This window comes from Hyaloscypha bicolor (genome assembly GCF_002865645.1).
Source record: "Hyaloscypha bicolor E unplaced genomic scaffold K444scaffold_86, whole genome shotgun sequence".
Lineage (NCBI taxonomy): Eukaryota > Fungi > Ascomycota > Leotiomycetes > Helotiales > Hyaloscyphaceae > Hyaloscypha > Hyaloscypha bicolor.
Genome location: NW_020194588.1, coordinates 41944 through 56903, shown reverse-complemented (window position 1 = coordinate 56903; position 14960 = coordinate 41944). Strand labels below are relative to the sequence as shown.

At 23.7% G+C, this 14960-nt stretch overlaps 2 protein-coding genes across 2 annotated transcripts; both read left to right on the top strand.

Moving 5' to 3' along the window:
• The first annotated feature begins 12147 nt into the window (after nt 1-12147).
• Nucleotides 12148-14211, top strand: K444DRAFT_613319 (HET-domain-containing protein). Its single transcript, XM_024880322.1, has one exon. It carries the CDS (start codon nt 12258-12260, stop codon nt 13947-13949), a length of 1692 nt encoding a protein of 563 aa, XP_024736241.1. The 5' UTR covers nt 12148-12257; the 3' UTR covers nt 13950-14211.
• Nucleotides 13984-14590, top strand: K444DRAFT_723592 (uncharacterized protein). Its single transcript, XM_024888595.1, has one exon. It carries the CDS (start codon nt 14084-14086, stop codon nt 14309-14311), a length of 228 nt encoding a protein of 75 aa, XP_024736240.1. The 5' UTR covers nt 13984-14083; the 3' UTR covers nt 14312-14590.
• The last annotated feature ends 370 nt before the right edge of the window (nt 14591-14960 follow it).

Here is a 14960-nt window from a genome sequence, read left to right as displayed (position 1 = left end):
TTTTATTTTTATAATAAAGCATTTATTTACTTATTTAATTTTCCAGAATATATAAGTTTAAAATAATAGTAAAATAAGAGCTTAGCTTAGCTAGTTTAGTAAATAAGTTTTTTTTAATAATTAAAATAGACTTTAAAAAAAGTATTTTAAAAGCCTTTTAGTTTAGCTTTTTATTTCTTTAATACTTGTATTATAATAAGCATTTTATTATTATATATATTATAATTAAGCTTAATTAATAATATAGTTTTAAAAAAAATAAGCTATAAGATATTATAGACTTATTTCTAGATCTTATTAAAAGAGTAAGCTAGTAATTACTTCTTTAAATATATTTATTTCTATTATTATAAATAAGTCTAAATTATAATATTATAAAACTAAAATAAAAATTATAGCTTCTTTTAAGTAATTAAAAACCCCTTAATATTATTTAGTTTATTTAAAAGAAATATTCTTTTTTATAAATAAAGTAAGGAATTTAATAATTCATTTATTCTTTTTAATAAAGCCTTTATAAAAGTTATAAAAGTCGAGAAAGAATTATATGTTTTTAATTATTTTTAGAAATTACTAATTATATATTATTTTAATACTAGTTATAAAAATAATAAAGCCTAAATATTTAATATATATAACTTTAAACTTTAATTTCTTAATATTTATTTAAAGTTTAATAAAATATAAATAATATAGTATTTTATATATATATTTTTTATGTTTTACTAAATTTACTAAATAAATAAAAATATTATTAAAATAAATTATATAAAAGTAATATATTAAAAAACTAGTTATATTACTTAAATTATTTATAAATATTTATAAGTAATATAATACCTTAAAGATTTAAGTAAAATAAAATATATATTTATAAATAATATAAATAATTTAAGTAATTATTATATAATTATAATAAATTCAGATTAACTTAATAATAATTAAATAATAAAGGTATTTATTAAATAGCTTTAATAAAAATAACCTGGAACTTATATAAACCTAGCTAAATACTAATTTTTTATAATAATAAACTAATTATTCTTTCTAAAATCTTGATTTATTTCTAATTTATAACTTATTTATTAAATAATACTATTATTTAATTAGATAGTAAGAAGGTACTAAAATAAAAGCAAATAAGAGGCTTATTTAATTAGGCTAGCCTATTATATATATTTATTATAAGTAGTTTAAATAAAATATAAATAAAATATAAGTAAAACTTATTATTTTATTTTAATTTATTTATTTAAATACTTAAAAATATATTATTTATATAATATTAATATATAGCCGGGCTATTTATAAGGCCTTTTTAGAAAATATTATATTTATATACTTTATAATAAAGATAAAATATTCTTAGTTTTTAAAAATTCGAGTTTATAGTTTTATAATAAAAAGTATAATAAATCTTGGCTTTAAATAATTAATTTAGGGTCTTATTATTAAATAAAAAGAAATATTAATCTTTTTAAATAATATTATTTAGATAACGGAAATTAATATAAAAGAATAAATCTTTATTAGCCTTTTTTATAAAAAGAACTAATAAAATAAAGAGAGCTTAACTAGCTTAATAAAGCCTTTAGCTAAATTATTTTCCAAGAAATACTTGATTTTCTAAAGCTCTTAAATAAATTATTACCGGAGAAATTAGTATCTAATACCTTTAATTTCTTTTAAATCTTTAATTTAAATCTTATAATTATATAATTTATATAAAAAAAAGAATATTAGATTTCTTTTTAAAGAAAATAAAGGTATATTTCTTAAGTTTCGGAAATAATATTTTTTTAAAGCTATTAAAGCTTTATTTCTTTTAGTTATTAATTCTTTAATTTAGGAATAATTTCCTTTTTTCGAGCTTTAAGCTTTTTATTAATCTTATAAATAAAGATTTAACTAATAATACTTTCTTTTTTCTTAATTATAAAATCAAATATTATTAAGATAAGAATAATTAAATCTAGTATTTGCTTTTTATTAAGGGTTTCTTTTTATTTCTTTAGCTTTTACTTAGGTATTATATTTTAATTAAATTATAAAAGCTTCTTTTTTATAATATTATATAATATTCTTTAATTAGTTTAAAAGAAAAAATAATTACTTAAAAATAATAAATTTCTAAAAATAGCTTATAATAATATCTCGCTAATTAGCGTCTTTTTAATACTTTTTATTAGATTATTTCTTTAATTATTATTAAGAAATATTAATAATATAATTGAATTATATATATTTAGGCTTATTCTTTATTTATATAACCTTATATCTCTTATAATTAACTAGAATATTAAATATATAGCCTATTTTTTATTAAGAATATTCCTATAATTTTTAAGATTTAAAATAATTATAAATATCTTAATATTTTATTAAATAAAAATAAAACCTCTAGATATTTCTCAATAAACTTAGCTAGCTTTTTATTAAAATTATATATAATATAAAATAAATAAAGAAGTTATAATTTCATTTTTAAGAATTACTTTATAAGCTAAATAAGCTTTATATTAATAAAAGTATAACTATTTACTCTAATATTAATAAAAAAGAAAACTTGATTTCTAATTTATTTATATTAATAATATAAGATATTATGAAAGTATTTCCTCTTATTAAATAAATCAAAATAAATCTTTATTAAATTAATATTATAAGTCCCTAAAACAATAACCTTTTTTAAAGATATTTATTTTCTGGTTTTATATTATAATTAAAGCCTAAATTCTTTGAATTCTTTACTAAAATAAGAATTAGGCTTGGCTTAATTTTAAAGAAAGCTATTTTGGTTTCCTTATTATATTTAAATAAATAAAACTTAATATAATAGCCGAATTTATTATAATTAAAGTATTTAATAATTAAAGAATTATTAGTTTTTATAAGAAATTACTTATATATTTAATAAAAGTAATAAATATAAGTTTCTTGAATTTCTTTTTAAAAGTATAAAGAAATATAATACTAATAATTATTAGTATAGCTATTTCTTTAGAAGTTATATATATAGTTACGGGATACGGGATATAAGTAATAGGATATGAGATACGAGATATAGTTATATAACCTCGCGTTCTATAAGTAACTCGACTAGTAGACTAGATTTCTTTAGGCTTAGTAAATTTAGGAATTATATATTAATACTATAATACTATAATTCCTATTTCTAAATAATAATAACTTTACTAACTAATATAACTAGTATTTTCATGCCTATATAATAGTATTATATATTACTAGTAAACTAATACTAATTAGTTTATATATATAGATTAGAGAAGATTTTAGATTAGTTCTAAAAATATTTAGTAGCCTAAGACAAATCTAGTCCATTTTATATTAAAGAAAAGAACTACTTATTAACTTTATAAAAGTATTTAATAGCTTATAAAAAGTAATACTAGCTCTTACTAATTAATAAGCAGTTAGCTATTTAATTATTTATCTATTTAACTTTTATTATTCTTTAAAACTAACTTCTTTTGGCCCCAAGGCTACTTTCTTAGAAACTATCTTTTCTATTTATATAATACCCGTATTTATAGGACTTTCTCTCCGGAATATATATCCTATATATGCCCTTAAAGCTTATTAACTACTACTTTGATTTTATTATTAAATTGAGTTCTTTAAGCTTTAGATCCTCCCGGAATTATAATATTTCACTTCCTAAATTTCTTATTATAAATGAAATATTTAAGGGCGAAATATTTATTTTAATATTCTTACTAGATATCTGGGTATCTAGTATCTAAACTAGATATCTAAACCAGATATCTAGTATCTAAATCAGGTATCTAAATACTTTTATTACTAAACTCTTTCTATAAACCTATTACGAACTATCTTACTTTTAAATCTTTCCTGCTATAAATCATATATATATATATATATTAGAGAGAACCTAAACTTGGTTTAGTATAAATACTAATAAGAGAAAGAAACTAATTAAGAAATAGGAGAATAGTATTAATCTAGTAATTATAATAAAGGCTAATCTTTAGAAATATCTAATTACTAAGATATATTAGTATATCTTATATAAGAAAAGTAATAATAATTTATAAGATCTATTCTAGAATAACTTTAAAAACTTTAATATTATAATATATAGTCTAATTAATTATATACTTATATAAAATCTTCGAGTCTAACTTTAGTATAATAGTATTTATATTAAATAGAATTATAGAAACCTTATTATTATATAATTCTTTATTAATCTTGCCTAAAAGAAAATAAAGAATATCTGAAATAAAACTAATATTATTAATAATAGTCTAATTAGAACAGATTTTCTTTAGGGACCTATTATATTAGTTTATTTTATTCTAGATAAAACTAGATATAAGGAAACCAGATACTCTTAGCTAAGAAATTAAGGCTATTTATTACTTTTACTTTTATTACTTTTACTTTTATTACTATTAGTATTATTACTAAACCCGAACTTCTATTAATTAATGCCTACTATTATTACTAGGAAGCTTATTAGAGAAGTAGTAAAGATATATTCTAAAGTATAAAAGTATAACGGAACTAATAATAGTTTTAATTATAAACTTACTATTTTCCTTAATATTTACTAATATATAGAGCTTCTAGAAGAAGTATTAGTAAGAGCTTTTCCTACTATATTAAAGGAACTAGTATAAGACTACTTCTATAATAACTAGCTCTTAAGCCATATATATAAAGAGGCCTATATAAATATTTATAGCTTTTTTAAAGGCCCCGGTTTCTATTATTGAAATTTAGATAAATGAAATACTATTACCTTAGTAATTAAAATAGTAAAAGATCCTAAAAAGATAATATTTAAGCTTATCTAAATACTAATTAATAACTTATATAAATTATAATATAGCCTTACTTCTATTTTATAAAATACTAAATTCTTATATAATAAGATTATTATTTCTTATTAAGGCTTACTAGTATACTAATATATAGTTTTAGATTCTTCTAATAAACTCGGCTAGCTTATTAATAAGCTCTAATTATCTATTATTACCTATAAGAAAAAATAATAAATTAATATCGAAGCTTATTTTACTAATTAATAATATTATTCTTAAAATTCTCTAAGTTACTATTTATCTAGGAATTATTAATACGGACCTAGCTATAACTTCGAAACCCGTAATAACTTCTCTAAGCCCCGTAATTATAATAATTATATTCCGAAGTTATATTTTATATATAAGAGACCTAAATACTATTTATAGAAGTATATACTAGAAGAATAAGAAGCTAAAAAGGCCCGATTTAAGAATAGAAATATTTACTAATTTAGATCCCGAAATACCCGTAATTTTAATAAATATTTTAGTAATACTTATATATAGTATATTACTGAATTTAAGGAAAAAGAGAATAATAAAAGTAATAAAGGCAAACTAGTAAATAATGCTTTTAAAACTTTACTAATAGAAATAAATAAAGAAAAGAAATATTACTTAGATTCTTACTTTATTTCTATTAAGAGCTTCTTAGCTACTTCTATTATTCCTGCTTTTACTATTCCTATAAATAATATTCTTATAAATAATCTTATTTCTCTTTTTTATATATATTAGATAATAGGCAAAAACTATATTTTAGAACTTATTAAATAAATAAAAGATACCTAGATATTTATAATTAATAATATATTAAGATATAATACTTACTGCTTTTATAAAGTCATAATTAATACTAGAGCCTCTAGATTCTTAACTACTAGTTCTAACTAATTCCAAGCTTTATAATATATTAATAATAGTATCTAACTTAATAAAACTATTAAAAGTTAAGTTAATATCTAGTTTAATATTAGATCTATATTCTTTATTAGATCTATAATAGTAAGAATACTAATTAGGCAAATATAATTTTATATTATATTTATAAAGACTTTATTTCTATTTAGTTTAGCTAATATAAATAAGCTAGAAATTTACTTTAATAATCTTACTAATTATCTCATTATTTTTACTAGATACTTTATATTTATAGTATAATGTTTTAAATACTTTTTCCTGCTTTAGAATACTATATTATAAAGCTTTATTTCCGAATTCTTTATTTATAATTCCTGCTTTCTTATAAAAGTCGAATTATAATATTTATATTATTATTTTAGTTATTTATTTATTTATAAGCTCTGAAATATACTAGAATAAGCAGGCTATAATATTAATATAGAAGCCCTTAAATATCTTATAAAGTATTATAAGTAATATTAGAAATTCGAATAATTACTAGAATAATTCAAGTTTAATCTAAAAGATAATATTAGCTTTAATTATTCTATTATTATTAATATTTTCTATATTTTCGGTAAGCCTATACTTTATATTATTAATAAAGGTACTTAATATTAAGCTAGCTAATAGCTTTAAAATATTAGTATATTATATATTTGAGATATCCTAAAGTAGTATTAGATTAATACCTATTTAGGTTCTCCTAATTAGATTATAGTAAATACCGGAAAGAAGTTTACTAATAAGAAGTTTATTTAACTTATAAATACTATAGGAATTAAAATTAAAATTATTTCTATAAAAGCTTATAATTTTATTAGAATTATAAAATACTACTATAGCCCGATTTAATATATATATCTTATTATTATAGCTGAAATTAATAGAATTAATAAAGATATTATATTTCAAATAGCTTTTCAAGCTATTAATAATTCTATAGGACTTAATAATATTATTCTAATTCTCTTAGTTTATAGTACTTTATTTCAAATAACTAAATATAATACCCTATTACTAATTATATTATAGTAATTAATAGTACTCAAGAAAGTAATAATAGAAATTTAGAAGCTTTAAGCCAGATACCAGATTACAAATACCTTAAATACCTAAAATAGTTCTAGTATTACTAATATTTATAAACTTCTTTAAATTCGGATATTTTTATATAATATAAAGGAAATACTAGTTAATCTAGTAATTAGAATAAACTATATAAGCTAGTAGTTATTAATAGAGAGAACTATATACTAGCTCTATTATATAATAATACTATCTTCTATTAAATCTTTATAAAGCCCTTTTATATAGGGAATATTAAGGTTATTACTAATAGCCCCGAATCTAAACCTATTCCCGAACTTTATAATAAGGCCAAAAATAATATAAATATAATTTCTTTTACTATTTCTACTATTTTACTAAAGTATAGCAGAAAATACCCTTATAAGACCCTAGATATTACGGTATTCCTATAGAATAATAATCTATATAAGAACTCTCATTAAGTTAAAGTTACTAGCTTTCTAGAAAAAAACATATTTAAGATTACTTCTAGATCTCAGATACTAAAAGAGATACGTATCTTTAATTCCCGGTTTATTAATAAGATTAAGAATAAGAATATAGAGAGAGAGTTTAAGAAATCGAGACTAGTTATTTAAGCTTATAATAATAGTAAGAAATATATAATATTAATATAATTACTTATTATTTAATATATTAGCTAGAGAATTATTCTTAGTATTATTATTATAATAATAGATACTATAAAGTTATATTTATATAATATCTCGCAAGCTTATATATAATTAATAATCTTGCTTAATTATAATTTTTATATTAACCTATCTTATAAACTTATTAGAGAGCTAAATCTAAAGAATAATTCTATTCTAAAGGTTATAAAACTACTATATAATATACCGGAAGCTAGGAATTACTAGTTTAAGACTTATTATTTCTATTATACTAATGAGCTTTCTATAGAATAGTTAACTTATAATTCTTGCCTTTTTTATAATAAGTAATTCTTTGAAATTATTAGCCTTTAAACTAATAATATTCTATTTATTAGAACTAATAATTTTATAAAAATAAAGTAACTAAAGCTCTAAGAGACTAAGTTCTTGGCTAAGAAATATAAATACCTTACTATTAATTATAATCTCAAATTTAATAGAGATATTATTTATATGAATATTACTAGAATTATTCTTATATAAAAATACTAGTATAAAAACTTCCGAATTATTTCTATAAAGAATATTACTATTATAAGTAATAAGGATACTATTTATTAAAATCTTTCTATTAAAAACTAATATATTACCTAATATACTAGAGAAGTATATATTATATTAGTCTATTAACTAGAAGCTTTATATAATCTATTAATTATTACTTAAGCTATTAAACTCTCGGAAACTAATATAAAGGCACTTAATAAATATATTTAATAGTAAATTGAGAATATTATTAGAGAACTGAAATTTATAAAGCTAGTAAAGAAGTTCTTATATTTAATTATTTTTACGAATGCTTTATTTATAAATAATAAAGATCTCTTTCCCTAAATCGGATATATTCTAGTTCTAGTAAATAGAACTAGATATACTAATATTATTTACTAGTTCTTTACTAAATACAAGAGAGTTATTAGAAGTATTCTAGCTTTAGAACTTTATAATATAGCTTATGGCTTTAATATAGGCGCTTTAGTCAAATTTATAATTAATAAAATACTAGAAATAGAACTATTACTAGTAATCTATATAGACTCAAAGCCGTTATATAAATGCCTTATTAAATTAGGAACTACTTGAGAAAAGCATCTAATAATTAATATAATATATCTTTACTAGATATATAAATAACGAGAGATTACAGAAGTTAAATAAATTAAGAGAGAATTAAATCCTGCTAATTTTATAACGAAATTAAAGCTAATAAATACTCTTAATTACCTAATTAATACAAATACTATATAATTAGATATAAAGAAATAAGTTAAGTACAAATAGAGCAGAAAATAGATATATAGAATAGGAGAATATTATAGAAGGAAAAGTTATATATAAAAGGCTATAGCCTTTAGTATATAACTAAAACCTTAGAAATAATATAAATATATAAAGTATTTGGGAAATCTAGTACTAGGCCAGATTAGGTAATTTGTATATAATTAGAGAAAGGTATTATTTTTCGCGTTTTTAGAGAGTTTCTAGTATTAGTATAGCTATTTCTTTAGGAGTCACGTGCGTAGTCACGGGATACGGGATATAGTTATATAACCTCATATTTTATAAATAACTCGATAAATAAACTAGATCTCTTTAGGCTTAGTAGATTTAGGGATTATATATTAATACTATAATATTATAATTCCTATATCTAAATAATAATAACTTTACTAACTAATATAATTAGTATTTTCACGCCTATATAATAGTACTATATATTACTAGTAAACTAATAATAATAAACTTAATTAGACCGACTTTTATTTTATTATATTTCTTAATCTTTTTATATATAGCTTTAATTTATTAATTATTAATAATATAATCTTAAATAAAGCAAATAATATTAATAAAAAAGTTATTATAATATATATAAATTAATTTCTAAAGTTTTAATAAAAGCTTCTTATTTAATTTATATTTAATATCTTAAAAATTAATATTGCCTTATATAAATAATTATAAAAGAAAATATAAAACTTTTAAAATATTTAACTAAAATATATTTAAAGTTTATAATAGCAGGAATAAAGTAATAGAACGAGGCTTAAAGATTAATAATTTCCTATATCTTGAGAATTTAAAGCTAAAGAGAAAGAAGTGAGGTATAGTAGTAGATAAGTAGGTATAGCTAAGACTACTAAAACGCCGAGCTTTGGAAGCGAGCTTGGTTTGAACTATAGCTTGGAACCTTAGCTAAAACTAATTCCTTTAGCTAAAACCAATTATATAATACCAGCCGTTATAAAGTTTATTAAAATTAAAATAAGTATTTTATATTTTATTAGAATTAAAGTATAATTCCTTTAAATAAGAATCTAACTTTAAAAGCTAATAATATTAATTTAAATTATTCTTATTTATATAAGAACTAATTAGAGCAAAAATATTATATATAAGTTTATTAAAAATATAAATTAATATTACTTTATAGCTTATTCTTAATCTGAATTAGCTAATTATTAAAAATAATATAATTTCTAATAAAGAGAATTGACTTTAAAAACTTAGTAACCTTAATATTTCTAAAGAAAATATAAGATATAAAAGATTTTAAATAGAAATAAAAATAAAATAATTCGGGAAATTTTGAAGAAAGTTTTAAAAGAATAAAAATAACGGGAATAGTAGAAATAAATAAAGTAAAAGTAGCTAGAATTATTATAAACTAATTTGCTATAATTAAATAGTACTTAATATTTTCTTTGAATTTAATATTATAAAGCTTAATATTATTAAAAAGGCTTTTAATATTTTTATAAGAATTCTTATATATAATAGTCTTTTAAATATTCTTTTAATAATTAATTATAATTATATTAATGTTTTTAAATAAAAGATTAGGCTTCTTAGCCTATTTATATAAGTCTTTAATAATAATAAGTTATTAAATATATAAAAGCCTTATAATAAAAATAAAAAGCTTTATTTTTATAAATTTATTTATAAATTCTTTAGAAATATTAATAAGGCATTTAGTTCTAAAAGAGCTATTAATAAAATACTTGAACTAATAAAAGCTTTAAAAGTATTTAAAAGCCTTAATAAAAATTAATTTATTATATTTTTTTCTTTATTATATTCTTTTTAGTAATTTCTTTACTAGTATATATATAAAGCCTATAAGATTATAAAATAAAACTTAAGAATAATAATTAGATTATTGGCTTATAAGTACTTATTATTCTAGAACTTAATTAAAAAATAGCTTTTATATAAGGTTTTTTGATTTTTGGGTTTTTAAAAAGAATTTCTAATATATTTATAAAAATCTAAATACTTAATTATTTTAAAAGTTCTAAAGCTTTTCGCTTTTATTATTTTAAAGCCTATTACTCGTATTTCTAAGATTTTATTATTTTAGTAATGCTTTTATTTCTAATAATTCTAAATTAATTTATTTGAAATTCTTTATAAAATTAAAGAAAGTAAGCTTTAAATATTATTATAAGTATAGTATTTAGGGCTTAAAAAGCAAGATAAAAAGTCTTTTATAAAGACGATTTAAAGCTAAGGAAAAGAAAACCAAAATATAAATACATTATATATATAGTTATATAATCTAAAAAATAACGAAATATAAGTAATAAAATATATAAAATATAAGTAATAAAATATATAAGATATAAATAATAAAATATAAATAATATTAATTAAGTAATTATATTAGCTAACTAAATAAAAAGCGAAATTATAATATTAAATTAAGAAATTAAGGCAAAATTAAAGATTTTTAAATATAATAATATAAAAATATTTTCTTTTTAAAGTAAATAAACTAGTAAAGAAATAAAGCCTTATTAAAACTTAATATATAATTATTTAAAACTAAATTAATTTACTTTTTAATTATATATCTAATATATATTATATATAAAAAGCTATTTTTCTTATTAATATAACTTATTTAGAAATAATTATATATTTGAAAATAGTTATATATTTAGTAATATAATTTATTTGAGAATGGCCTTAGTTAGATATATCTTAATAACTAGCAAAATTATAATACAAGTTAATAAAATCGTAATACGCAATTATTTTAGTATACAAAGTAGGGTATAAGTGCTTATTAATAATGAGTAGCTAACATATTGGAACTCCCCTTCCTCCCCCCCACCACTCAAATTCCTTTAAAAACGCTATCGCGAGCGACAGCATTTATTTTACCTCGCGAATATTGAAAAGCTTGGTCTTTACAGGGCAAAAAAACGCTGTCGCCAGCAATAGCGTTTTCAGAAGCAGGGTAGTAGTAGTTTCTATTATAATTTGAGATAACTCGCCCGCAGCAAGGTATTTCTTTAAACGGAGAACAAGGAGCTGCTATTAGTACATTATACTATAACTCTCTCAATTTCTTTTAGAAGAAAAATGCTTGTTGTTGTTGTACTAATTAATTAGAGGGGTGTGGCAACCGGGCGCACGCTTCACTCGGGCAGTGAGCGAGATCCGCGCGCTAGCCGCATCTGGGGCATGCGCGCGACAGCGTTTTTTTCGGGCAATAATCTTACATTCATGCCCAATGCAACCCAAAGCACAGACCACCTAGTTTCCTTTCTTTTGGCTACTAAAACACGGAAAGCGCTTGCTTGTTAGCTGAAATCTATCACGATTATTTTCTCTTTTGAGCTATGAATAATGTCTTATGCTATCCAATAATAAGACGAAATTTTGAGTAGCAGATCCGCACTTGTTCACGAGTTCATGCGAAGAGTTGCGCTTGCTTATTTTCTGGTGAATTTGTGCGTATGACAGCATGTGGTTGATTAACACGTCAACTCTTTCGTTGGAGCCATTCTATGGCTTTGTTCCTGCGTATGCTATCCTTTCGCACACTTGGGAGCATGAGGAGGTGTCATTCAAAGAATTCGTCAGAGCCCGCGAGGACAAGAACTTCGACATTACAAAGAAGGCCGGTTACCACAAGATAATAGCAACATGCAAGGAGGCGGTCAAGGAGGGTTGCTCCTACGCTTGGGTTGACACGTGTTGCATTGACAAAACCAGTAGCGCAGAGCTGACCGAGGCTATCAATTCCATGTTTAGCTGGTATCGGCAGTCGAAAATTTGCTTCGTATACTTGAACGATTTCGAGCTTCGTGAAGTTGATGGCCATTCACGTTCAGACGAGTTCGCTACTGCTTTTCGTCGATGTAGGTGGTTTACCCGCGGCTGGACTCTCCAGGAGTTGCTTGCGCCGAGACACGTACGGTTCTTGAACTCGCAGTGGGAGAAAATCGGGATGAGGAATGATCTTTACCAACTGATCGCCAGCGCCACGGGCCTCCCTAAATCCTTACTGCTCATGCCCCCGAGAAGTGACGTCCGTGATTTCCACGTCGCTACGCGGATATCTTGGTTAGCCAAACGACAGACTACTAGGGTTGAGGACTTGTCGTATAGTCTTCTGGGGATTCTCGACGTCAATATGCCGATGCTCTATGGGGAGGGTGCCGCTGCTTTCACTCGGCTCCAGGAGGAAATCATTAAAAAATACAATGATCTCTCCATCTTTGCCTGGACCAAGGGAGCAATAGGGAAAGGATACATGGACATCTTAGCTCCAGCACCTTCAGCCTTCGCTGGCAATGTGGGGGTTAACTATCACAAAAATAGGAAAGCCCACCTCGCTCACAGGTTGAGCGTACAGTTCTCCCTAACAAACCAAGGCATCCTCTTTCCTAATGTGAGGCTTCAATACCAGGGTGCAGTGCCAGGATTTAGCCACCACTACATCTTGGACCTCAAGTATCCGAACCCTGCCTTTCGTGGCCAGAATGAGGGTCTAACCTATATCCTCCTTCGAAAAGTTGGGCCAGGGTTGTTCGTCCGACTTTACGAAAGTTTGGAACGGCAGAATGCATTCCGAGGAAATTTCTATAGTAGTGCTTTCTACGAATCAGTATGCATCCTGAACAACCTGAAAGCCTCTAACTCACTGGTATGGCAACTCAGTCGGTGGGAACACTACGCCATTCGCCTGCGCTGGAAACCGTGGGAGAAGCTAGGGCAAAGATTCTGGCACATCCGAATGGTGGAACCCAGGGCGATATGGGACGTTGCGGGAAACCAGTTCCTCCTTGAAATGGCGACTGAGAGGTACATGCACGTCGAGTTCATCCCGGGTACCTACGCGAGCAATCCGCATTTCAAGTCCTTCGTTATTATGATCCAGGTCTACAACGCCAAGGAGCGCGATCCTGCGAGGATCAAAGCACGCATCGTCAAGATCGAGACCTGGCAGAGCCTCAATGTAACCACGCTAGGCTTCCGCGGAAAGAGCGCCGTGGAGATGGACTCCCTGCAGTCACTAGCCGGCGGCGACGAATCGAATACCCTCTCAATCGTGGGTTACGCTATCTCAGTATCTGTACGGCTACACGAGAAGATAAATGAGGCACCTTGTCATCTAGTATCCCTTGACTGGACGGAGACAGCGTCGTCTTAATTTGAGTCCGCACAAAGAATTCATTACGTTGTTCGTAGTGCCATTCAAAAATGGCTCTACAGGCGAGGTTATGAATGATCTAGTTCTGGTAAAATTGACGAGGATGGTTTTAATGATATGGCTGGGGGCAATTGATGAAGCATGGGAGCCAGATTGTCCGGGTCCTCGGTACGGATGACGACATTCGAAGCAATGTTCGGAAGGGACTGGATATCATGAAGGCGGAAAACTACCGGCCGGGACATTTGATGATATCCCCAAGCACAAGTACAGCTGGTGCACGGAAAGGTAGCAGCAGCAGTACCGCTGGCTTGAAGCGGTCATCGAGTCAGACTAGCACACCTTTGCCGCCTAGAAAGTAATCCTATTTAAAATCTCCAATAAAGGCCGGCAGCAATGCTCTACCAAATCAAGTGCATTGGTATATTATCCTTTGTAATTATGGGAAGCCCATTTATAAGACTGGCTCTCGAGTAGCTCTACTTGCCATACTAGAGGGCTATATTAAAGGACATAAGTCCTTATATAAGGCCGGCTTTCTTTATAAAGATATCTTAAATAATAATCTTATAATAAATAAAAATAAAGAAAACCCTTTCTGGCCTTTATTCTTAATTAATCTTGACCTTAAGATTAAAAAAGTATAAAGAAAGGCTTTTAGTACTAGAGGCAAGACTAGTATAAGGGCTTTTATAGCTATTAGAGCTCTTTTTAGCAAGTAATATTTATTTATATATAACTTCGAGTTAATATTTTAGGTACTTTTCTAGATCTATATTTATTATAATAAACTAAATTAGAAAAAAGTTATTTTATAATTTAATAAGTGAAATTATATAAATATAAAATAGTTAATTAAACTAAAATTAGGTACTATAATAAAGAAAGCAATTTTTATAAAAATAATTACTAAATAATTTTATTTCTTATTTTAAGCTATTTATTTTATAATTAAATAAGAAAATAAAAGACTTTATTCTTAAATAAAAGAAATTCTTTATAAGATATATA

Excerpts from the sequence above, each read along its gene's own strand:
- K444DRAFT_613319 (XM_024880322.1), top strand. The coding sequence starts at position 12,258 with ATGTGGTTGATTAACACGTCAACTCTTTCGTTGGAGCCATTCTATGGC.
- K444DRAFT_723592 (XM_024888595.1), top strand. The coding sequence starts at position 14,084 with ATGAAGCATGGGAGCCAGATTGTCCGGGTCCTCGGTACGGATGACGAC.